At 35.1% G+C, this 25,305-nt stretch overlaps 1 protein-coding gene across 1 annotated transcript in view; it reads left to right on the top strand.

Moving 5' to 3' along the window:
- Positions 1–23,415, top strand: part of RNF145 (ring finger protein 145) — a 59,789-nt gene extending 36,374 nt beyond the window's left edge. Inside the window, exons 5-11 of the mRNA XM_053566951.1 lie at positions 583–818; positions 3,216–3,391; positions 7,542–7,682; positions 10,061–10,243; positions 17,661–17,808; positions 18,946–19,302; positions 21,826–23,415. Coding sequence (XP_053422926.1) covers positions 583–818; positions 3,216–3,391; positions 7,542–7,682; positions 10,061–10,243; positions 17,661–17,808; positions 18,946–19,302; positions 21,826–22,191 — 1,607 coding nt within the window. The 3' untranslated portion in view covers positions 22,192–23,415. The remainder of the gene's footprint in view (positions 1–582; positions 819–3,215; positions 3,392–7,541; positions 7,683–10,060; positions 10,244–17,660; positions 17,809–18,945; positions 19,303–21,825) is intronic.
- Positions 23,416–25,305: the final 1,890 nt, after the last annotated feature.

The raw sequence follows: 25,305 nt of genomic DNA, 5'->3' as shown, positions 1-25,305 counted from the left end.
TATGAACCTCTATGAGAAGAATTTGCTTAAACATTTCAGTTTTAACTTTCATGATTGAGCTACTCAGAATTGTGTGATCATCTAAACAGAAGATAAAAAATTTCAGAACAAATCTTACTATAGTATAATCTTGGACTTATTATAGTAAAATCTTGTATCACTTGTATTTTATGCTTTCACCTATAGAATAAACTGTTAAATTTTGAGTACCTTTAGAAAAGGATCTATATGTAAACAGTAGCAACTGAATTATTATAATACTGAATTAGAAATTGTTTAAAGCTTTCTTCACATTATACATGCTATCAGGAGGTGATGATAGATAAATCTATCAGTGGAGATTTAATGCTGTTTTTTTCAGATCAGCCCTAGGGAATTAGTATTCAAAATTCATAGAACATGTGAATGTGTAATTATAGTTAGATGAAGTTAAAGTTTGATTCCAAATTATTATCTAAAAGAACTTCTAGCTCTTTGAAAGTCTGCCTTAAAAGCTGTGTTATCCTTATCAACCACGTATTTTGTTCTTATTTTGTGGATACCAAATACTCAAAACTAAATGCATCCTATTTCCCATTTTAGGTCAGTTGGTGGTGTGTACTTTATGCTCCTGTGTCATGAAAACGAAGCAAATTTGGCTCTTTTCAGCCCACATGCTTCCTCTGCTAGCACGACTCTGCCTTGTTCCTCTGGAGACTATTGTTATCATCAACAAATTTGCTATGATTTTTACTGGATTGGAAGTTCTCTATTTTCTTGGGTCTAATCTATTAGTACCATATAACCTTGCTAAGTCTGCATACAGAGAATTGGTTCAGGTAAGACTAACAACCACACACAAGTAGATAAAATTTACATAAATATTAATTAAGTACATTAAAGATCTGGTGTGTTTTTATTTCACAATTATAGTTATGATAACATTCTTTTTTTATAGTTACAAAACAGCAAATATTTTCAACCCAGGTAGCACCATCTGAGATTCTTTATTAAGAAGTTCTGTTGAGAAAGTACTGAAGTGAAGTGACTTTCTGGAAGCAGACTGTCAGGGTTCATACCTTGATGCTGCTTTTTACTAGCTGTGTAACCTTGGGATAATAACTTCACTTTATATAAAACAGAGCTAATAAAAACAGTTGTGTTCTTTCCTCACATGGTTGCTGTGAGATTTAAATCAATTCAGTGCTAGGCAGATGATGTTCAGTATGTGTTAGCTATTGTGACGAAGACAAAGATAGCAAAGAATTGGATACCTAGAATTCAAATCCTGTTTTTTACTCCTGATTATAGTGCCACTGTGAGAACAGTTTCTTCTCTTTGTTTACCTAATTTATTTCATATGAAAAGTTGAATAGTTCTGGGTTATGATATGATGAATTTTGTTTGGACACAGTACTGGCTGGAACTGACTTTGCCAATACAACATGCCTTTTGGAATAGTCATGCTCATATTTTCTTCAGCTCTAAAGTTAATCCCAGAAACAAACAATAGACATTTGGGATTTAATTGTTTCTATTTGGTTTAGTTGTTTAAGTTTTAGTATATAAAATGGATCTTAAACCTGACATTAGTATAAAAAGAGAGTGTTAAAATGATCAGTTTCTTCCATCTCTTGGCTGTGTATATGACCTTAATGTACCAGAAGCTCTCAGATTGACCAAACTGATAATACCAACTGAGGTGTTCCCTTGTAGCCCCAGAGGCAGATCTTTGAGAATAATTTCCCTAAATTCGTGGCTTTAGCCTGATTCTACCTTCTTTCTTTATCTTACACAATGATTAACTTGGGCAGATTACCCAGAAGTAGATTTACCCCAAAAAAGGGGGTTATTTTCACACTCCAGGTGAAGAGCTGCTTCATTGGGGAGGGTTGTAGTTGTATTCAGGGTAAGAATGACAAATTTAATAAATATATTTTTCTTTTGAATTTAGTCATGTGACACTGTCCTACTTTGTAATGAACAGTATATTTTCAGTAAGTACTTATTGAATATTAAATATTTAATGATAAAAGCAACGCCTCCATTTTTCACCATCACATTATTATGTCTTGGTTGCCATTCATATATCACTAGGTGTAGTTGTTGAAAATAAATGATAGGTTATGGAATTTGTGACTTGGAAACAATTGGATAAGCAAGAGATGGAAGCCATCAGAAGTTTCAGTGGTTCTGTTCCTTGAATGGAAAGGAGGAAAAGTATTCTCTGCCTAAATGATCATTTTGCCTCTAATAATAATTTGCAGCTAGTTGTGCAATTTTCTTTTTCTTTTAATATTTTCTGACTTGGAAAAATAGAGGTTAATAGACTAGGTTGTAGAAAAAGCATTTGTTTTCCCAATGAAAAAAGTTTTAAATGTAAAGATGTTTATGGCTAATTGAAACATTCTGGTATCACATTGAGAGATTCCAGCAAGACCAGTTAGCTGCTAGGTTAGGATTTTGTAGGCTGCCTGGCAGAACTCTGCTATGTTACCATGGTCTCATCCCTGGCTTAGTAACTCTAGAAACTTGGGTACATCTATGGTCTGAGATTGAATCAGATTCCAGGAATTGATTTTTGCTAATCAAGTTCATAAGAGATTGTTTTATAAACTGGGAGACTAATGTATTGAGTTATATACCAATAAGCTTTTTTTTTAAGGTATAACTTTTTTCTGGTGATAATGTACTTGGCAAACCAAATGAATTGAGAAATGTTACTTTATAAATACACACTAGGAGCAACGGGAATTAATTTGTATAGGGTAAAAGACTTGCTAAGTAAGTATCTTTGCTCTACAATAGAGGAAACTTCTCTGGTGATTAAATACTCTCCCACTGAATTGTTTCTCATCTATGACATTCCTGAATAAACTCTGAAAATTATTTTACATTTCTCTTTCTAGTCCCTCAAGCAATATTATATCATCGTGCTAATCCTGATTATTTTGATTAGATATGGGTTTCTAATCTTGTCTCCTTAAAGTACCTTTGAGGTTGTTTTGTTGCAGATATGATCTTTTTTCGACCTTATCCCTGAACTGTTAGGGCAATTTACTCTTCCATCAAAGGAGTGTGTGTTAAGTGTTAATAATAGTGCAAAATCAGTTAATTTTAAAAAGCAGGCTATTTACTAACTGTAGAGCTAACTTTAAAGGAATCTTCAGATTAAACTCTTAAATGTTTAAATTATGGTAATGCAAGATATTTTCCTATTTTATTTTCTTATTCAGGTAGTGGAGGTATATGGTCTTCTAGCCTTGGGAATGTCTCTGTGGAATCAATTGGTAGTCCCTGTTCTTTTCATGGTTTTCTGGCTCGTCTTATTTGCTCTTCAGATTTACTCGTATTTCAGTACTCGAGATCAGCCTGCATCACGGGAAAGGCTTCTTTTCCTTTTTCTGACAAGGTAATTAATTAATAAGAGCCTGTGATACTATATAAAACCTTAGTAAGAGAAAACATTGATCTAAGAATAGTAAGTTTTGCAGATTACTTTTATGTGTATCCATTACATTACACAACTTTGTGTTTAATTTATACAGGATTTTAATTCAGTGAAATGAATGAAATGAAATGATACCTAGGTCTGGTAATGCAGGAGGTGCTAATGTAATAATTATGATGGTATATTTGGCTGCAAATGGACCAAAGTGCAGCAAATGATTCATGTAAAGGTACATAGCAAATTGTTAAAGTATTTTTTCAGTGTCAAGTTAAACTATTAGGTCAGTAAGAGAAAAATATGTTACAAAAATAACATTTATTGAGTATTCATTATGTGCTACACTACCAAAACTCTTTTTCCCTCACATTTAATCGTATGCTGCAATCCTAAGAGATAGGTGCTTTTATTATTACCTTTTTAATAGCTGAGGAAATTGACCCAAGAGTAACTTGCCCCAGTGAAACTGCTAAAAGAAGGAATATCGGCACTCAGACCCTATCTGAGTTAAAAATCTGTCACTTATCTGTACACTTTCATTATGTCCTTTTATTCTTAATATTTTGCTTTGGAATTGAGATGGAGTCAAATAATGAATGAAATGACAAATCATAGTACAGGGTATCCCAAATTTTAATTTTATGTAAAATTTTGTAATGAATATTTTGTAAATGAAAGTGCATTTAGCTATAATTTCCCAGTTTCTCTGTGTATGCTGACTTGGGATACCCTGTACTTTTTTAACCCCAAAGAATTTTAAGACATGGTTTTTATTATTTAGTTTTTTTTTCTTTTATAAGTCTTATGTTATGAGTCTTTTGTAAGTCTTATGTTGAGTTCTTTTCCCACTTTAGTGTCTTTGTGAGCTTGTGCTTAGTCCATATTTGTCATTTTTTTCACCCTTGAACTTGACTCTCACTCTCAGAATTTAGCACATGGTATATGTTTTGGTTCCCTGACTCATTGTTACTTTAAAGGCAAGAACAAAAATATGTCCTCCTGAAAAGTAAATATAGAGTTCTAGGTAATGGAGCCATTGTTTCTCAGCCATACAGTATGATGGAAGACTGTTAGGGAATGAGAAATTTAGGACAAATTAACTGCCTTTAACAAGTGTGTTAGTAAGATCGACAACTTTACCCCAAACCTAAATTTCAATAAAACTGTACCAGGGTAATACCTCTTCTAACAACTAAGTAGGATAAACTCACTTATACTGAGTCAGACGTTAGACTGTCTGAAAATTAATAATAATTATAAATAGTTTCTGTAAGCAGGTAGTAAGTTGGTATCAAAGTCAAATACATGTAATGATCAATTTAATATTAAATAAGTTTGCTGGGTTTTTTATGTAAGTATTATGGAGGTTTTATGCAGAATGCAGAATTTTTATTTTTATTTATTTTATTTTATTTTTTTGAGACAGAGCCTCAAGCTGTCTCCCTGGGTAGAGTGCTGTGGCATCACAGCTCACAGCAACCTCCAACTCTTGGGCTCAAACGATTCTCCTGCCTCAGACTCCCAACAGGCACCCGCCACAATGCCCAGCTATTTTTTGGTGCTGCCATCATTATTGTTTGGCAGGCCCAGGCTGGATTTGAACCCACCAGCTCAGGTGTATGTGGCTGGCGCCTTAGCCCCTTGAGCCACAGGCCCCCCGAGCCAGAATGCAGAATTTTTTTTTTTTTTTTTTCAGAATGCAGAATTTTTAAATGATCCAAAAAAGTAGCTGAATTTAAAGAGAAAGAGGTACAATTCTATGGTTAGGATAATAACCTCAGTATGAGACTGAAATTGGTTGTGCTTTAAACCAGTTTATTGTCCATTGCAAAACACAATCAAATCAGGTAGAGCATCGTGTGATAGGCTTAATAAGTCACAAACCCATGGATACATTTGCACTTATTTACAAAGTAAGAAAATAATACTGAAATTTTTGCTCCCTGTTCTCTTTCTATACATAGCCAGAATTGCCCTTTCTCAAGATAGGAATGTTTTGGGCAGTGCCTAAGGCTCAACGGAATAAGATGCTGGTCCCATATGCCAGAGGTGGTTGGGTTCAAACCTAGCCCTGGCTAAAAACTGCAAAAAAAAAAAAAAAGATAGGAATGTTTTAATTTGTTTTTTTTAATTGAGAAGTTCTCATATTGGTTCTTTTGTTCATTTATATCTCTTTAAGAGTTGTTTTCTGTCCTCCTTGCTACTGTTGTTTTGTGTCCTCTTACTGCTTTGTGTGCCAGGTTATATGTATGTGTTTCCTTGCCAAAAAGCAACTTATTTATAAAAAGAAGATTAGAAGTTTACCAGAATACTCTGACTAACAAACCAACAAAAAAGAACATGAAAACAAACTGAAAAACAGGGTTTTTTTGAAGCCAGAAAATAGAAACTAAAATCAACAAAAACATCTCTTATTGAAGAGAGACGGGAAAAAAGTTACATAAATTTTCCAAACTTGAGTGGCACCTGTGGCTCAAAGGAGAAGGACGCCAGCCGCATATACTGGAGGTGGCAGGTTCAAACTCAGCCCGGCCAAAAACTGCAAAAAAAACCCAAAAAAGTCCCAAACTTTTAACTTCCCCAGAGCTGGATTAAAAACTCTTGTATTCTTCAGTATTTTTTCTTTTGAAATATAGTACCATACTCTTTTCTAAAATAAGAGATTATGTAATTAAATCTTGAATATATAATTAAGTCATATTTTGGGGTGTAAAAGATTTCTCTAAATAAGGAGGTAAAAATAGAAAAATACTATAGATCTTTGGTTAAATTTTGGCTTTTTCCAGTGAGAAAGAAATAAAATTTTAGTGTAATTTTCAGCCATGATTCTCATATTTTAAAATTGTAGACAATTTGTTAAAACATTGTATTATGATTTCTGTTGGAAAAATGTCAAACATTTCAGAAATTACATACATAGCGATGTCATAAAATTCTTTATTGTTTTAGTTATCAGTTACCATGATTGGCATATATTTTGACTCCTAACAGAAAAGTAGACCTTTTTTTGTCATTATAGTGTATGTTGTTGGCCCATGTAAAGTTAGATGCTTTCATATAAAAACCATCTTACAATCATTTATGTAGGAAAGATAACTATATAAAGGAATAGAACTGCATAGTAAAGGACAAGCATTGATCTGCTTGAATGAATTCCTCATCTGTACTAATGAAATACTCTGTAATTCTAAAACTTAAGGTAATTGATACTGTGTAAATGCTAAATCCAATGCATTAGTACATAATAGTACATATGTATTTATAAAATACACATAAGTTAGTGGCAAATATGTTCGTTGAAAGTATTTCTAAGCAGTAGAAGTCTAGTGTATAATTTTTCCATTTTTCCTTATGAATGGTATCATAGCACTTTTATGCTAAAAATTAATAATTAAAATTATTTTTAAATGGGTTTGGGCTGAATTCTTGGACATGCCTTTAAAGTAATTCCCTAAGAAATGCATTTATCTAAACCTAACTTAAATTTTAAAATATCAGTAGTATGTATTGTAGTGGGAAGAGTGTGGGCTTGGATGTTGGTAAGTCAACAAATGCCCTGCTTCTTCGGTCAAACAAAAAGTTGCCATAAGTTACTATTTTAGCTGTATGGCCTAAATGAGTTGATTACCCAGAACTCTGTGGAAGGAACAATGGGTGACTGACTGTACAAGCTTCTTTTGCATATTTATCAACTAAAAAATACTAATTGTATTTTTTACTGGTTGAATAAGACTTAAGCACTTTGATTTTTATTGCATTTGTAGGGGATGATAAATGGTTAACAACAATAAAGACTTTGTTTCTGATATGGTGCTATTTACTGGACATTAGCCCAAGAAAAAGTAAAGATAAGTTTGAATAATAAGATGACTTAAATTATTAATGAAGTACTTGGGTGATTTCACCTCAAATTTTGGCTTAGAGCACAGTTCTCATCCTGTGTGTCGGGACCCTTAAGGGATGCGGCTTTAGGAAGGTTGAGAACCATTGGCATAGAAGTTTTTAATTAATGAGGATAAAATCAAATTTGGTGCTTACTTTAAAGCCTTAAAATGTTTCTATTTGAAATGGAAAATTAATGTCTACTAATTCCCTCCCTCCCCCTTTTTTCCAGTATTGCTGAATGCTGTAGCACTCCTTATTCTCTTTTGGGTTTGGTCTTCACAGTTTCTTTTGTTGCTTTGGGTGTTTTGACACTCTGCAAGTTTTACTTGCAGGGTTATCGAGCTTTCATGAATGATCCTGCCATGAATCGGTAAGTTCTTTCCTTGAATGTATCTAGAAATTCAAATCTATAGATAACTTAAAGAATTAACGATGAATTTCTTTGGTTGATGAATTTTAGAGGTAATGAGATTTTGAGGGGTTTTTTTTTTATGGTTACGTAGACTAAAAGTACTATGAAAAATGTAAACATGTAAGAAAAAGATGTATTTTTATTGTATGTATATTGTGCTAAGTGTTGGGCACTCTCCTTTCCCAGATTTCTTTAAGAGATTTTCAGAAGCTTGCTTTTTCCCATTTGAAGTTTTAAAGCATATCCCAGTTAAATCTGATTTGTATACAGTATTTGATACTTTTCTTAAAAGTTTTTAAAATATTTTTGAACATAATTTGAATATTTACTAAAAGTTCAAATGATGAATTAATGAGAATGTGGAATAGTTAACTTACTAAATCACTATGATAACATATTAGGAAATCTATTCCTAGAACTTCTCCCAATTTCTGTTATCTTAAATAGGAGTTTAATGGTTTCAATTATATAAATTTATGTAACCTCTTCTTACAATCCATCATTTATATTACCTCTTCTTAAAGTCCTAAAGTCTTTATGGTCCATAATATTACTGCTTGTCCCAGGTAACACTTTTAAAATGGGAGGGGACAAAGGTGAAGAGGGATCAAAAGAAGAAAATACTTTATGTGTAAGTTTACAAAATTCATACCATTTAAAAGGTATAAAAATGACAAGAGACAGCTCCGTTTTCCTCCTTCCCATTTCCTCTCTCCAAAGGTAAAAAAACAGCTGTAGATCTCTAGATGGTTGACATAAAATAATTTTACCCATAAACATTTCAGTCTGTAAACCTTTTGGAAAAACATAACTACAATGGAATGGTTATTTCTAATAAAAGAATTTCTTTGTATCACATATCCACTTGGTGTTCACATTTCCCCAGTTATCCAAAAAATTTTTAACACTTTGTTTGCTCAAGCCAAGATTCAAATAAGGCCCATATTGCAGTAGATTGATGTGTTTCTTCAGTCTCTTTTAACATTTTGGTCCCTGCTGTCTCTGTATCTTTTTCTGTATAAATTTTATGTGTTAAAGATACTAGGCTGTCGGGCGGCACCTGTGGCTCAGTGAGTAGGGCGCCGGTCCCATATGCCGGAGGTGGCGGGTTCAAACCCAGCCCCGGCCAAAAACCACAAAAAAAAAAAAAAAAAAAAGATACTAGGCTGTTGGGCAGCGCCTGTGGCTCAGTCGGTAAGGTGCTAGCCCCATATACCAAGGGTGGCAGGTTCAAACCCGGCCCCGGCTGAATTGCAACCAAAAAAAAATAGCCGGGCGTTGTGGCGGGTGCCTGTAGTCCCAGCTACTCGGGAGACTGAGGCAAGAGAATCACTTAAGGCCAGGAGTTGGAGGTTGCTGTGAGCTATGCGATGCCACAGCACTCTACCCAGGGCCATAAAGTGAGACTCTGTCTCTACAAAAAAAAAAGATACTAGGCTGTTTATCCTACAGAGTTTTTCAGAGTTTAGATTTTGCTTATTGCATCCCCATAGTATCAAATAACATGTTCCATTATTCACCATATTTTCTTTTATGCAAATATCCTAATTTTTTTAGTATATCGATAGAATAAAGTATTACTAGCAGAATTATTGAGTTGAAGGGCATGTACATTTTAAATTTATTAGCAAATTTTTCTCCAGAAACGTTTGCTCTGTATACATCTCAATGTGAGTATGTGCTCATTTTCTCATATACATTACCATTTAGGGTGTCATCAAACTTTGAAATATTTGCTAATCTGTAGTTTTAAAACTGTGCTCTTTTCTTATTTAAGAGAGAGTTCTTTGCAAATCAAGCTAACAGAATAAAAGGTCTTTTCACTTTGTTAATAGTGTATTTTCCATATGAAAATTAAATTTCAATAAACATTTGTATTTTTCCTCCTTTGTCTTCTGGTTTTATTATCTGTTTAAAGAGACTGTTTTCTCTCCAAAATTATAAAGACATTTACCTATTATTTTATCTTTTGGAATAAAGTTATAGCACATGATGTAAATAGTTATAATTTAGAGGATATCTAAGAATGGCAAAGTATTTGCCTTGTTATTAAAGTCTGGTTAGAAAGCTTTTATTTGTTTTAGAAATTACTACTTTTGCCCTCATTGTATGCTTAATTAATAGCTATTATACTTTCGCATGTGTAGTGATATTTTAACTATATTATTATATTAATGTTATGTAACATGAAGTTAATATACTGATCGGGTTTTAATCTGAATTAAGTCAGAATAAATTCAAAGATCTGTAATAGCAGTCTAAGCCTTTGGATTATTTTCTCTTTGAATTAAATGAGACTTGGATTATTTTTTCTGAAAATGAGTGCTTTGTTTTAGGGGCATGACAGAAGGAGTAACGCTGTTAATCCTGGCAGTGCAGACTGGGCTGATAGAACTACAGGTTGTGCACCGGGCATTCCTGCTCAGTATTATCCTTTTCATTGTCGTGGCATCTATCCTGCAGTCTATGCTGGAGATTGCAGATCCTATTGTTTTGGCACTGGGAGCATCCAGAGATAAGTAAGAAACTTCTTAATAATGCTTTAATTTAATTCATGTAATATTCTTCACATGAATTTTTTGTATAAAGATTCAGGGAATGTTTATAGACAGAAGATGGATGGATAATATTAGCTTAGGTCAGTTCAACAAGTTTACATTTTTATTTTTCTATATAAGATATTTGACTTGTTTGACTTTTCTCATGTTTTCTTTCAAGATTACTGTGGTTAAAAGTCATATCAAAGGCCATGTAATTATAAATCAACTTTTTCTTCTGCAGATAAATTTAATAGTTGTCCAGTTTTAAAATTAAAAACAGCATACAATTTAGTTCAGTAAATATAGCAAATAATGTGTAATTATTTGTTTTAATAATAATGTGTTTTAATCTGTGTAATGCTAAAGGACAGAAAGCATTAACTGGAATGCAAATGAATATGAGTAGAAGAAAGGCTGTCAGATAATCTTAAAGATATTTATGGAGTAACAGCCACGTTTGATGGTGTTTCAGACAATTGCAATTTAGTGAGGTTATAATGGAAATTCTTGACAGCTTCTGGGACCAAGTGAAATTAATAGATGGATTTGTATACAAAAATATTTTTAATCACATATGTATATACTTTTTGGCATATAATCGTTATATATATTTTGCGGGTACCTGTGATATTTTGATATCTGTACATAATATATTATGATCAAATTAGGGTAATTGGAATATCCATCCAGAAATACTCTTAAGGAATAAAAGCCAAATTATTATTTAGTTCTTTAAAGATACAATTTTGGTTTTATACAAGTTTATAAAAGGAAATTCTGTGAGGAATTTCTTAAAATTCAATGTCACTATTTTTTTTCAGTGTTATATCTGCTGATTATGTATTAGACAAATATTTCTTAATTTATTGCCTCTTTGGTAGCCTTTTATGAGTCAGGGAGCAGGCAATTTTTGTGACCGCAGATTTTTAAAACATTCTAAATTAACATTTTAATTATAGTTCATCCGTTTTATCTTTGTGTCATCATAACTTACATTATTCTACCTATGTATAAAATTTTAAGCCATTTTAAACTCACACTGAGTTCACTTTGTGTGCTTGATGTAGGTAGGATATGTTTATTTCTAAATATTATCCTACAGTAAGATGGCTGAAAAATAAATTTAAATAAGCCCAAAGCCCTTGGAAATGTTTCCGATAATCTTAATCATTGTGAATATAGTTATTTGAGATTTGTTTTTGAGGTTTAAGGTTTCTCAACAGAGCGTTTATGATGTTGAACTCAATAGTGAGCTCAGTTAAATAGCCATTTAATAGATGTGAAAAGTGGGTTACTTTGACCTAAGTACAATTTGTATTTTGCTATCTCTGGCAATATCCTTTATTATTAATATACATGAATTAATTTAGCATATATTAATAGCATGATATAATAGTACAGAAAATTTGGAAAAGTGAAAGGAAAATGTATAATTTCATTACTCTAAGAACCAGTAGATCCATTTGTGGTCCTTCCCAGTATGCTGAACTTGCCTTACTTTTGGCTTCCCCCAAAATAAGATACAGAGAAAATTTAGAGGGAAAGGAACACTCTGAGACATTTGGTGTGGGTGGGTGTCTGTGTTGTTACTTGTGGCTTCAGGGGCATTAGCCTGAGACAGAGAGGCTGCCCTCTGGGTTGTGAGAGGAAAAATAAGAATGAATTGCTAAATTCTGTTCTTCTCTTTCACCATTGCCTGTGGCAGTAAGAGAATACTATCAACAGTTACTTGCCAGTACTTTTTAAAATGAGTGAAATGGGGCTCACACCTGTAATTCTAACACTCTGGAAGGCTGAGGTGGGTGGATTGCGTGAGCTTAGGAGTTTGAGACCAGCTGGCATTGTGGTGGGCACCTGTAGTCCCAGCTACTTGAGAGGCTGAGGCAAGAAGATCACTTGAGCCCAAAAGTTTGAGGTTGCTATAAGCTATGTATGATGCGATGGCACTCTACTGAGGGTGACAAAGTGAAACTCTGTCTCAAAAAAGTAGATAAAGAAAACAAATAAAATGGAAAAATGATGAGAAAAATAACAACTGACTCAAGCAGAACTGAAAAGTTTGGGTAGTTTTGTAATTGTTAAAGAAGTTTAAGCAAGTTAGTAAACTTCTTGACCCCAGTGGCATTACAAGCAAATTCTACCAGATTTTTAAGGAACAAATTATCTCTATTTAAAAAAAGTAACTTTTAGATAATAGAAAGAATATTCCCATCTCATTCTGTGAGGTCAGCATAATCCTAATATTGAAATAAATCAAGCAATTTTAGAAAGGTAAAGTATTTCACTCATAGCAGGAGATGTTACATATCATTTGCAATGCTGGCTCAAGGATAGATGTGACCAGAGGAAGAGAGAGGCCCTGAACAGACTCATATATGTTTGGAACTTTGGTCATATGACATAAGTGGGTTATCAGATAAGTAGGGACAGGTGATACTAGCCTTTGAAGAAGCTAGAAAAAACCAGAATTTCTGTCTTATCCTATAAACAAAACAATTCCAGAATGTTAATGACTTAGATGTTAAAAAGAAAAATTTTAAACCCCAGATAGATTAGTATTTTGGACCTCTAAATAGAAGATTTCTTACACTGACAGAACTGACTGTGAAAGACTGAGAGTGATATGACTATCAAATAAGATTTAATACATTTGACTATTAAATTTTTTTTGAGCTGGGGTCTCGCTTGGTCACCCAGGCTGGAATACAGTGGTACAAGCTTACTATAGTGATCTCCCACCGCAATCTCCTGAGTAGCTGGCATGTGCCACCTAGCTAATTTTAAAAAGAAAATTTTTTAAAGATGGGATTTCACTATGTTCTCCAGGCTGGTCTCATGCAATCCCCCTGCCTCAGCCTCCCAAGTGGGTGGCACTATGGTGCATACCACCACACCCAACTTAACTATTGAGAATAATATCAGTGTTTAAACCTAAAGATAAATTAGAAATGATCTTTGCAAATGGAGAAAAGGTATTTGTAGTATGCTTTCCTGATAAAGAATAAATAAATAATTCCTATGAATCATTGAGAGAAATGGACAAAAATAAAATGAGGCATTTAGTAAAAGAGAAAGCACATGTGCATATGAACGAGTTTCGGTATCTTTTGTGATCAGGAAAATGTACATCAAGAACACAGTAAGATGCTATTTTATACCTGTCAGATTGGCAATGAACAAGTAAATCAAAAGGAAAGAAGAAAAAGAGGAAAGGAAATTTCCTAATAATAAGGGTGGGAGAAAATGTAGAACCATGTTACTGCTGAGAGTGTAAAATGATATAGTTACTTTTGGAAAAGTTCGATATTATCTCCTCCTGGGTATATATTCAAGAGATGCTCCTGCACATGTACAGTAGGAGACAAGTAGAACAATGTTCATGGCACGATTTATAATAGCAAAAGCCTGGGAACAACCCAGGTGCTCATCAAACCAGAGAATGGATAATAAAATGGGATAATCGTCATGCGGTATGTTAAAAATAGTGACATATGAGACAGTATGAGTGATTCATAACAATATAAAGTAAGAAAAATCCAAAAAGATGACAATCTGGGATATTATTGTTATGTTAAAAACAATTTTAAAATATACTCCTTAGGAATACATATAGATAAAACCAAAATATAAAAAAGGAAAGCAAGCAAGAGAATGAAACACATAGGATTCGAGATAGTGGTATGGGGCAGGAGTGGAGACATGGTATAGGCAGGCCCGCCAAATATTTAGACGTGAGTCATTGTCACTCTAGGCCTTCACCTGTACGTAGGGACATTTACTCCTGTACATTTACTTGTTCATAAATGCTTGTTGCATTATTTAAAATAGCTAATTAGCTTACTGACTAAATAAAAAGAGGGCACATGTGTCTCACACACAGACCAGTGACAATAGTACATTGTGGACCAAGGATTATGATTAATTGAATGCACTAGTGATTAAAAAAGGAAAGGTAGCTGAGCATTGTGGCAGGTGCCTGTAGTCCCAGCTACTTGGGAGGCTGAGGCAAGAGAATCGCCTAAGCCTGAGAACTAGAAGTTGCTGTGAGCTGGATGCAACAGCACTCTACCCAGGGCGACAAAGTGAGATTTTGTCTCTAAAAGAAAAAACAAAGAAAGGAAAAGTATCTTAAATCTCAAATCATAGCAACAATTAAATTATATTGACAGTTGATAATATGCCTTTCTTTTTTATTAAGGAAATAATTGTTAGGAGAAAAAAAAATTTTTTTTTTTTTTTTTTTTTGAGATAAAGTCTCACTATATCGCCCTTGGTAGAAGGCTGTGGCATCACAGCTCACAAAAGCCTCAAACTCTTGAACTTAAACGATTCTCTTATCTCAGCCTCCGAAGTAGCTGCTGGGACTACAGGCACCCGCCACAATGCCCAGCTATTTTTGTTGTTGTTGTAGTTGTCATTGTTGTTTAGCAGGTCCATGCTGGGTTCAAACCCACCATCCCCGGTGCTTGTGGCCAGCACCCTAACCACTGAGCTATGGGCACTGAGCCAGAAAATGTCTTTGTAAATGTGTCTTTGAATGTGCTTGGGCTATAGTTAATGTCCAGTGTTTAACTTCAGAGGATGTTTGAAATAGTTTTAGCCACAGAGATAATTGCTAATTTTATCTATAAATTTTACTACAATTTTTAACAAGGAATGTTAGGCCTGTAGTCTACTTACTTAAATTTTTAAATTTTATTTCTTTCTTTATTTTGTAAGGAGATGAGGTCTCCACAGTTCTTCTGCTTCAGCCTCCCAAGTAACTAGGACTACATGTGTACACCACCATCCAGCTAACTTAAACTTTTTTGTAGAGTTCTCACTGTGTTGCCCAGGCTGGTCTTGAACTCCTGGTCTTAGGCAGTCTATCTCTAGCAAAGTGCTAGGATTACAGCTATGAGCCTCCTCACCCAGCCCTACTTATTCAAATTATATAGCAGTTCCAAAAGGCATACTTTTTAAGTAATCGGTTGGAGTAAATGTGAAAAAACATTTTTCTTTTTATAGTGTTTAACCTATTAATGGAAAAAAGTTTCTAAAGTTTCCTCTGTTCTTTTTTCATATTTTATTTAAAATTTGATTTTAAGCTGGGCAAGGTGTCTGAGGCCGGTAATCCTAGCACAGGAGTTAGGGCAGGTTATTAAAATATTAGATAGACTTATCTATGTTTCTGTATCTTTTATGGAGGTAATTAAGCCTTTCAGTTTCCCTTTTCCAAAGTATTACGATATAGACCTGTCATATACATAAATAAGTTACTATAAATGTTAAAAGATTGTAGAGCTTGCTGTAGAGCTTGTTTGGGATAGATTTTTAAAGTTAAACACTGTTCTCACAGGTGCTATGGCTACAAAAAGAAAAGTAAAATAAAACTAAAAGCCTGGTGTGGTGGTACACACAGTCCCAGCCATTTGGGAGGCTGATACAAGAGGATCAGTTGAGCCCAGGAGTTTGAGGTTACTGTGAGCTTTTATACCACGGTACTCTACCCAGGGTGTCAGAGTGAGACTCTGCCTCAAAAACAAACAAATAAAATTAGATAATTAGATTTTATTTGATTTTAACTTAGATAAGGATATATGTAAGTATATGTTTAATATACGTACGTATCAAAATTACGTAGAAATTAATTTAAAACTCTTGACATTTTTGTACATTAAAGTGTATATAAATAAATTTGTGTATGTAGATACATGTTTATTTTATATGAATGGATCATAGCTGGCTTGATTTTGAAAAATATATTTAAGATTTTAAGGCAAATTGCCATATTAAAATGATTTATAATTTGACATCTAACACAGTGCAATTGTGTTATAGTAATTCCTTCCTGTTTGCCTTTAAAAAAATTGTTTGTGTTTAATTTCGGAGCAAACCTACGGACAGGTTTACATATGTTCCTTAACGTCTGCTAATATTTGTTTTGGCAAGAAAAGATATAAAACACTTTGTGAAGTATATAGCTTTAATTTAATTTTCAAAAATACCTAGTGTAACATATTTTCTTCTCTGAATTACTAATTATAATAGGACCACATAGTATAGCATTTGATTTTGTGTATGGTATTTTTACTTCCCACCTATATTATAATTAAAGATAAGAAAAATAATTTGTTACTTGTGTCTCTCTGGGACACTTTGCCTGGATTTGAGAACATACCACAGATACTGATATTTAATTAAAAGCAGATTAATTTTATAGTCATGATCTTAAACAGGGAGCCAGTTCACTGTCCCTCAGACCCTTGGAGGGCCGGACTGTAGTTTAAAAGAAAAAACTATGAACAAATTCCTATGTACACTGCACATATCTTATTTTGAAGTAAAAAAACAAAACGGGAGCAAATACAATCACACCGCCTCATGTGGCCCACGGGCCGTAGTTTGAGGACCCCTGGTAGAGAAATAGTGACAAAGGCATTTCTACTGGGATGTTGAGTATTTGTGTTTTCTTGGGTCAGTTAATTAACCAGTTTGACTTATGATGAGGAACAGATGTTTATGAGCTTGGACTGTAAAGTTGGGAGAAGACCTCAAATGCCAGAAGGTGTTGAAAATATTAAGGTAGTTGCAGTGGTTCTCAACCTGTGGGTCGTGACCTATCCTACATGTCAGATATTTACATTATGATTCATAATAGTAGCCAAATTACAGTTATGAAGTAGCAAGGAAAATAATTTTGTGGTTGGGGCTCACCACAGCATGAGGAACAATATTAAAGGGTCGCGGCATTAGGAAGGTTGAGAACCACTGTTAGAGCTTTAGGAAGTTTAATCTGGTGGCTGGTGGTGTCCAGGATAGATCAGAGGTTGGAGGAAGGAAGAAGATCAGCCAGTAGAAGGTCTTACAGTGGTTCTTAGTCACATCCCACTCTTCTTCCAAATGCAACAGATAGGAAGATTAGTATATGAGAGCTATTTCTTTTACTGACACCGTACTCATTGCAGCTGAGATTTTCATAACAGAGTGGAGTAGGTGAGGAGAGGATGTCCTAAGATTTTTTTAAAGACCACACATTATTCTGATGCTCCCTCCCTTTCCTAATAGGGAAAATTACTATTAAAACTGATAAACTTTAGTAGTACAAAAGCTTGAAATAACTTGAACTTACGAGGAAGGGAAATGAAACTCAAAGCAAACCATTGTCAAATAAAAGACTTGATGGTACCTAGTGATTGACTGTGGCGGCTTTGAAATGCTAAGCATGAGTGACTAGCTTAGCAAACTAGCCAGTAAGGGTAGTGCAGTGGCGACTGGCACAGAAAGGGGAGGGGGCGTTCAGTCAGGTATTAATATTTGGGAAATGTAATCATGGCTCCACACCTTAATTGTTAAGGTAATTGGTTGTGTTACTAGGTGGCAAGCTCTTTAAAAGAATAATTTTATCTTTCTGCAGGAGTTTATGGAAGCACTTCCGTGCTGTAAGCCTTTGTTTATTTTTACTGGTATTTCCTGCTTATATGGCTTATATGATTTGCCAGTTTTTCCACATGGATTTTTGGCTTCTTATCATTATTTCCAGCAGCATTCTTACCTCTCTTCAGGTAAGCCTGGGATTAGATTTAATTAACTTCATATAATAACTGATTTTCTTATTTTTCCTCCAGGAAAAGAATTGAACTTTTTTAAAGATTAATGATTGTAAGTGGTCTCTTACGTGATTACTTTCTACCCTCTTTACAAGATCATAAATACACTTTTAGCATAGGAGTTAGGACAGATTATGAAAATACTAGACAGGACTTATCTCTGTCTCTGTATCTTTTACCAAGGTAATGGAGTCTTTCAGTTTCTCTTTAAAATTAAATATCCTCACAGATTCTGAGGCTATACAAAGAAAATAAAAAACTAAACACTCAAAAATATCCAGTTTTATGATGTATATAAATCATACATGTGTATATTATACCACACCATATATACTTAGAAACACGTACATGTACATAGAACATTGCCCTAGAAATGATAAGCATCTTATAACTTAAAGACAGATATTTGCTTCCTGATTAGTAAGAAGTAAAAGAAATATAGCACTGATGAAGATTTTATTTGTTGTTCTTTATGGAAGTAAAAGTTCTTTGGCTCGGTGCCCATAGTACAGTGGTTAAGGCGCCAGCCACATACACCGAGAGTGGTAGGTTTGAACCCAGCCTGGGCCAGCTTAACAACAATGACAATTGCAACAAAAAATAGCCAGGCCTTGTGGCAGGTGCCTGTAGTCTCAGTTACTTGGGAGGCTGAGGCAAGAGAATCACTTAATCCAAAAAAAAATAGTAAAAGTTCTTGGAGCATTTTATAATAGGAATCACTATAGAATGAGGGAAATTAAGGTAGAATTGACGGGATTTGGTGACCTGGGAAATAAAGGAAAGGGAAGATTATCAAGAGAAAACTGATAACTCAATCAGCATTGTTTTTGAAAAGTTGTCTGAAGGTGTGGCTTTTTGGTGTCTAATACCTGGGTGACTAAGATCACCTACATTTTTAATTATGCCAGTGTGTCTTCATTTTAGATTTCATGTCTTTTTCAATTTATTAAAAGCATTTTTCTTGGGTATTCCTATTTATTAGATTTGAAGTATAACATCCTAAAAGTACCAGGAGCACGTTATTGTTTAAAACCTATAAAAAAAGTTTCTTAGAGATCATATTCTCTTTTAATATACATACTTTCTTTTCAGGTTCTGGGAACACTTTTTATTTATGTTTTATTTATGGTTGAGGAATTCAGAAAAGAGCCAGTAGAAAACATGGATGATGTCATCTACTATGTGAACGGCACTTACCGCCTACTGGAGTTTCTCGTGGCCCTCTGTGTGGTGGCCTATGGTGTCTCAGAGACTATCTTTGGAGAGTGGACAGTGATGGGCTCAATGATAATCTTCATCCATTCCTACTATAATGTGTGGCTTCGGGCCCAGCTGGGGTGGAAGAGCTTTCTTCTCCGCAGGGATGCTGTGAATAAGATTAAATCATTACCTGTTGCTACTAAAGAGCAGCTTGAGAAACACAATGATATTTGTGCCATCTGTTATCAGGTAACTCAGTAAGAATCCATTTGGGTGGGTCAGACAGCATATCCCTTGGGTCTGTAACCTCATTAACCAAATTCAATTTAAATTTCTAGGCAGAATTATCTCCTATGTTAAAAAAAAACAAGGGCCTCAGAGATTATTAAAGACCTGATAAAGTATTTCCATTTTATTTCTAAGTTTTAGGTTTTTAATTTAGTCCCTAAAGTTCTAATTTATTGTTATTTCCAACATTATCGCTTACCCATAAATAAAGGAAAAACAGGTTGGGTGTATTTTATATTTACTCCTAAATAGACACATATATTATTTAGTTTTTAATTTAGGTTTTTAATTTAGTCCCTAAAGTTCTAATTTATTGTTATTTCCAACATTATCTCTTACCCATAAATAAAGGAAAAACAGGTTGGGTGTATTTTATATTTACTCCTAAATAGACACATATATTATTCAGATATACTGTCAATTAGGACTCAGCAACTCCTGAAAAGTGGTATGCCAAGATTCTGACTCTTTTCCTTCTAATATTCCCAGAGTGGGGAAGAAATGTTTATGTACTTAATCTAGATGAAGAGAGCATGTGCTCACCCACGGGTTGCTGAATATCTGAGAGGGAGGCCAGCATTTTTGTGTGTGGGGTGGCTATGGTAGAGGCTAGCAATTGGTGTGACACTGAAGTTTGCCTGTCTGCAGTCTGTGGTACATGCACCACAAAGAGACTGATGGCTGCTTTCTATTCCAAATTAAAGATGGTATTTTAATCACCCTGGAAATAAAACAAAAAGGCTTAAAGTTTAATCTTTAGTCATCTATGCAAGAGGGTAACTGGAAATGTGGACAACCACAGAAACTATGTTGCATTTAAAGTCACTCGTAAATTTCAGAGTACAATTTGGTGGAATAAATCTATAGATAGTGATATACAGGGAATGTTCTTTCTTTAGGCCTGCTTTTATAAATGAGGTGGGGTGTGTATGTAACTGTGTATGGTTAAAAAACTGTCTAGTACAGTAATTTTCTAATAGTAGAATGCAACTACCAAGTTTTTTATTGTGATCAGAGCATACTTTTAGATGATAGTACAACGATGTCTTCAATTTGTTTTTGCATTTGAGGCAACTGAGAATAATGTAGATCCTCCCCCCACGTCCAAGTCAGTCATTCTGTTAGCTCTGTTTATTATCAAAGTGAACTCTAGCTCTTTTGTACTAGGTTTCCTCATTGTACTCAGAACAAAGCACATCAGCTTCAGCAGCTGATGTCTAATATTCCATCTCTGGGATTCGAGAGTCCTCTTTTTGTATTTGCTGTTGTCACATCACTTTTTTTGAGCTGCTACAACTACCTGCTGATATCACATAGAAAATGAGATCAAACTGCTTAGATTCCCAGCTGGCTGCTTTTCCTTGGATGGCTTTCTGCTTAAAAGTTGATGCCCAGGTGTTAGCAGTTCTTGGCAAGGAATTTCTGGGATACTCACACATCCTTGTTTTGAGACTTTAACAGAATTAATGTTTGATTCACCAAATGTATATCTTTACAACTTAATTTCCTGTTCTCAGGCTTGCTTCAAATATCTTAACACAAGGAAGATTAATGCAAAGTTTGTCACACTTATTTCAAGTTGAGTGTATAAAAGTCATATGAGTAGCTATCATAACTACAGATTTATCAATTTCCATCTCCAGATATCTCAGTTCAGTAGGTCTGGAATGTCCCAGGAATATGCTTAAAAAGTATTCTGGGGTGGCGCCTGTGGCTCAAAGGAGTAGGGCGCCAAACCCATATACCGGAGTTGGTGGGTTCAAACCCAGCCCCAGCCAAAAACTGCAAAAAAAAAAAAAAAAAAAAAAAAGTATTCTGGTGCAAGTTGAGAAACACTGGCTTACAGACATAAAATCTTAAAATTTGAGTATGCATTGGCCCTAATAAGATTGCCACTTCCAGTAACCTGGTGTTGTATTTGGCTGATTTATCATGGCTCATTTCATCATGGAGTAATCTGTTTAGCTGTGTTGAAGCATAACTATGTAAAAAGTCCTGTCTTTATCAGATTTTCTCAGATTCTAATTATACTCATGTCATACCAAAGGAGACCCAGTAATCATACTGCTACATTTGTATAACCATTGCAGTTCATACTAAGGAAAAACACAGTTAAGAAAGTAGTTCCTTTCTCATTTTTAGTTTTTACTTCTTTTTTTAAAAAACTACTTAGCCAGTGCTTGTGTTATTTGGATAAAGGGGTCTCTGATAGTAGTAGTGTTATTACTGAAATATAAAGTAAGTTTTATTCCAAGATCTGTGTTACACAATTTCTTTTTTTGCAGTTTTTGGCTGGGACTGGATTTGAACCCTCCACCTCTGGCATATGGGGCCGGTGCCTTACTCCTTTGAGCCACAGGCACCGCCCTGTGTTACACATTTTCTACTGTGGGAAAGAAATATTCGAACCAGAACTTTTCGGGGTAGTACTAAAGATTTTAGATAGTAGACATTTATGAGATGTCTTTCCTTTTCCTCTTTTAGGACATGAAATCTGCTGTGATCACACCTTGCAGTCATTTCTTCCATGCAGGCTGTCTAAAGAAATGGCTATATGTCCAGGAGACCTGCCCTCTGTGCCACTGCCACCTCAAAAACTCCTCCCAGCTTCCAGGATTTGGAACTGAACCAGTTCCACAGCCTCATGCTGGAGCTGAGCAAAATGTCATGCTTCAAGAAGGTACTGAACCCCCAGGCCAAGAGCATCCTCCAGGAACCAGGATACAGGAAGGTTCTAGGGACAATAATGAGCACATTGCCAGAAGATTGGATAGCCAGGAAGGGGCTTGTGACCCCAAAGAATATCCTCATAGTGCAAAAGATGAAGCATGTCCTGTTGAGTCAGCCTAAAGGAAAAGAAGTAGGAAAGTTGCTTCTGTACTCTGGAAGAGAAGTTAAGATGAAATTCATGCTCCACTTTCAGGAATGTATGTATGAGATGATCAGGCAGAAAACTGACATTCCAAGGATCTAATCCAGAAATACTCTCAGTGGATATCACCTGCTTTCATCCCCTAACATGGTGGGAGAAATTTTGCAATGTATGCTAATCAAAATGTATTTATATATTCTATGCTGATGTTCTGTAGAGGTTTGCCAAAAAAATACAACCTCAGCAACTCCAGAAACTGCCCCTGATGTGTAAGGGATAAATAAAATCAGATTTGAGTGTTGAAAGAGGCTAAGGAAGACCATGAGGACAGCATGGGAAGAAGCAGACAGAAGTAGAACTGACCTTTCACTTTTCATGGGACAGATCATTCTCATCATCAAGTATGAGTAGTGACCAGCCCTTTTCTCCACCCCTTTCTCCCTTAATTAATTGGAACTCAGGCAGGTGATTAATAAGTCTTGTACAGCACGGAAATGAAATCAAAGATGTAAAAGCATTGATTGTATTCAAAGATTAAAGCACGCTCATACTTCGTATGTGCTTTAGGGAAGGGGGGGGTGGGCACTTAGGCCTTGAGGGTGCATTCATGTAATCTGAGACTCTCGAACTTTATGACAGAGTCTTCAATATTTTGATGTATATGAAACTTTTGTTAATATATTGTATACTTCGTTGGCTGTGTGAAGTAAACTAAAACTCTAATGAACACTTTGGAGTCCACTTTAGTGAAGGAGGCCAAAGTGGGAAGGGCTTTAGGGCACTGATAGAGGCCCTGGGTGTACTTTTCAATCCTGTGTAATGTTTAATTCTTGCGACTGGATCAAAACAGTGTTAAATTATGGCATTATTTGCACTTTGGGAATGAGTACATAACTGTATGATCACATTCTGCAAATGCCACTTTTAAAGCTGTTAATAGACTTTGCACCTTTGACAAGGATGTGTCATATTTAAATTTTTACATTCATCATGGCTACAGGTAGAACCAGGGAGGGGGGAATGTAATTTTTTATGGGATTTTTGATATGAAAAGAAACTAGTCATTTATTTATACAATAGGCTTGGCTCAAAAAGTGTTTTTCCTAATGTGGGATGTGACTTTATTTTATTTTTAGTAGTAAATTTGGATGTAGACTGACAGACATAGCTGAATGTCTTAATAAATTTAAATTTGAAGATAACTATGTTTTGTACCTGTGGTTTGTTATCATTATAAAGTGTTTTGTTGAAATTCTGTTCTTAGGAGGTTCTATTTTTATCTGGCTGGACTTAGTTTGGTCCCTGTCCAAATGCACTGCAAATGGCAAAACTCTTTGAAAAAGATAGTTCTTTGAAATTTTCTGCACCAGTGGTAGCAAACCTAGCTCTGCATCAGAAGCATCTGGTGAGCATTTTTTAAAAAAACACACATTATTGACCCTCACTTTAGACCTACTGAATCAACCTTTGGGGTACCTGAGAACTTGCACTTCAAAACTTTCCAGGGGATTCTATCTAGCTGGCCTGACACCAGCAGTTTTATTATACATATAAAGGGAAAGTGTCTAGACCTGAATTCATTTCTCTCCAGGTGTACCTACCTAGATGTTTCTCACGGTCTCCTTGGTGATCCACGGTAGGCAGAAAACAACACAGATGGCTCCCTCTAGTGGTAACAAGTACTACCAAAGACCTGGCAGCAATAATCTGGAATTTAAAACAGTAATTTTGAAACTTTGTGCAAAAGGTACATGTTCAAATAATAAACATTTTGGGTGTCAAATTTGTAGGAATAAAATTGCAGATAGAGCTGTAATCATTTATGGCATGTTGAACTTGATCACCCTTTAGCACCAAGTACCTGGTTGAGATCTTGTATGGTCTCACCAAAATGCTCTCCCATATAGTCATAAGGAAAAGTACTCAGATACTTTGATAAAAGTAAAACTCTTTGGTATCAATTTCACATCATATACCTTTAGTCTCCAAACTGCAAGTAGAACCCAGCTCTCCAGCAGCCTGTTGGACAGATACCGCTGCAACCGTATGTATGTATTTGCTTCAGTTAGGAAAGCTATATTATAGTTGTAGTTAACAAAAATCCTCAAAATAAAGATGTACATCTCATGTCTGCATACTACAGACAAATCCATCTGCCAGTTGGCAGAGGTGCCCTATTTGGTTCAGATGCTCAGGGATGCAGGCTGGTGGAACAGCCTCTATCTTGGACTTTCTGGATGGTCATCCACAGGGAAGACTGTGAACAGCAGTACGCCAACAATTTTTCCAGGCATGGACAAATGCCATTTTCCTGTCCCTTCTTCACCAGAACTATCGTTAATGACACTACCAGTCAGAACAAGACACAGAAGTTGTCTTATGTGGCCTGGAAAGGAAGAACATGTCAGTGACTAGCACTCTGGTGGGACCACACTTATTTTGCACATCGTTCAAACTTTGAGAGTACACCTATGAATGATTCAAGATAATACCAGTCGAGAAGCTCTGGCTTAATGTGTTCCTTGCACAGGGACAGTGGCATTGTATAATCCTTTCCATATTTGGAATTATCATTTCCTCATCATTTTGTAATAGCTTCCAAACTACAGACTTTTTGACCTAGGAAAAAGAGTTTAACCACTTACTTTGTCCTACTAGAGAGAAAATAAAAGAATTAGATTTAATCTTCCTTCTATCATGTTTGATTTTCTGAAGTCAGAATAAATCCCTCATGGGCCCTTTTAGACCACTTTTCCTATCCACTTAATATTTTCCACTGTTTTCAGATAGTGTATACTTATTTTTATTCATGATTAATATTGTTTTTAATTTTTATTTGAAATAGGGTCTGGCTGTGTTGCCCAGGCTGGAGTGCAGTCACACAATCACTCACTGCCAACTTCAACTCTTGGGCTTAAGTGATCCTTCTGCCTCAGCCTTCCAAGTAGGTAGGACTAGAGGTGTACACCACCTCTTTTTTAAATTGTTCATACCCTGTTTCCCCGAAAATAAGACATCCTCCAAAAATAAGACCTACTTACAGGAAAGATAAGACGTCCCCGGAAAATAAGACCTAGTGCATCTTTGGGAGC

This window comes from Nycticebus coucang, chromosome 17 (genome assembly GCF_027406575.1).
Source record: "Nycticebus coucang isolate mNycCou1 chromosome 17, mNycCou1.pri, whole genome shotgun sequence".
Lineage (NCBI taxonomy): Eukaryota > Metazoa > Chordata > Mammalia > Primates > Lorisidae > Nycticebus > Nycticebus coucang.
Note: the sequence above shows the minus strand (reverse complement) of the source record. Positions and strands in the feature narration are given on the sequence as shown.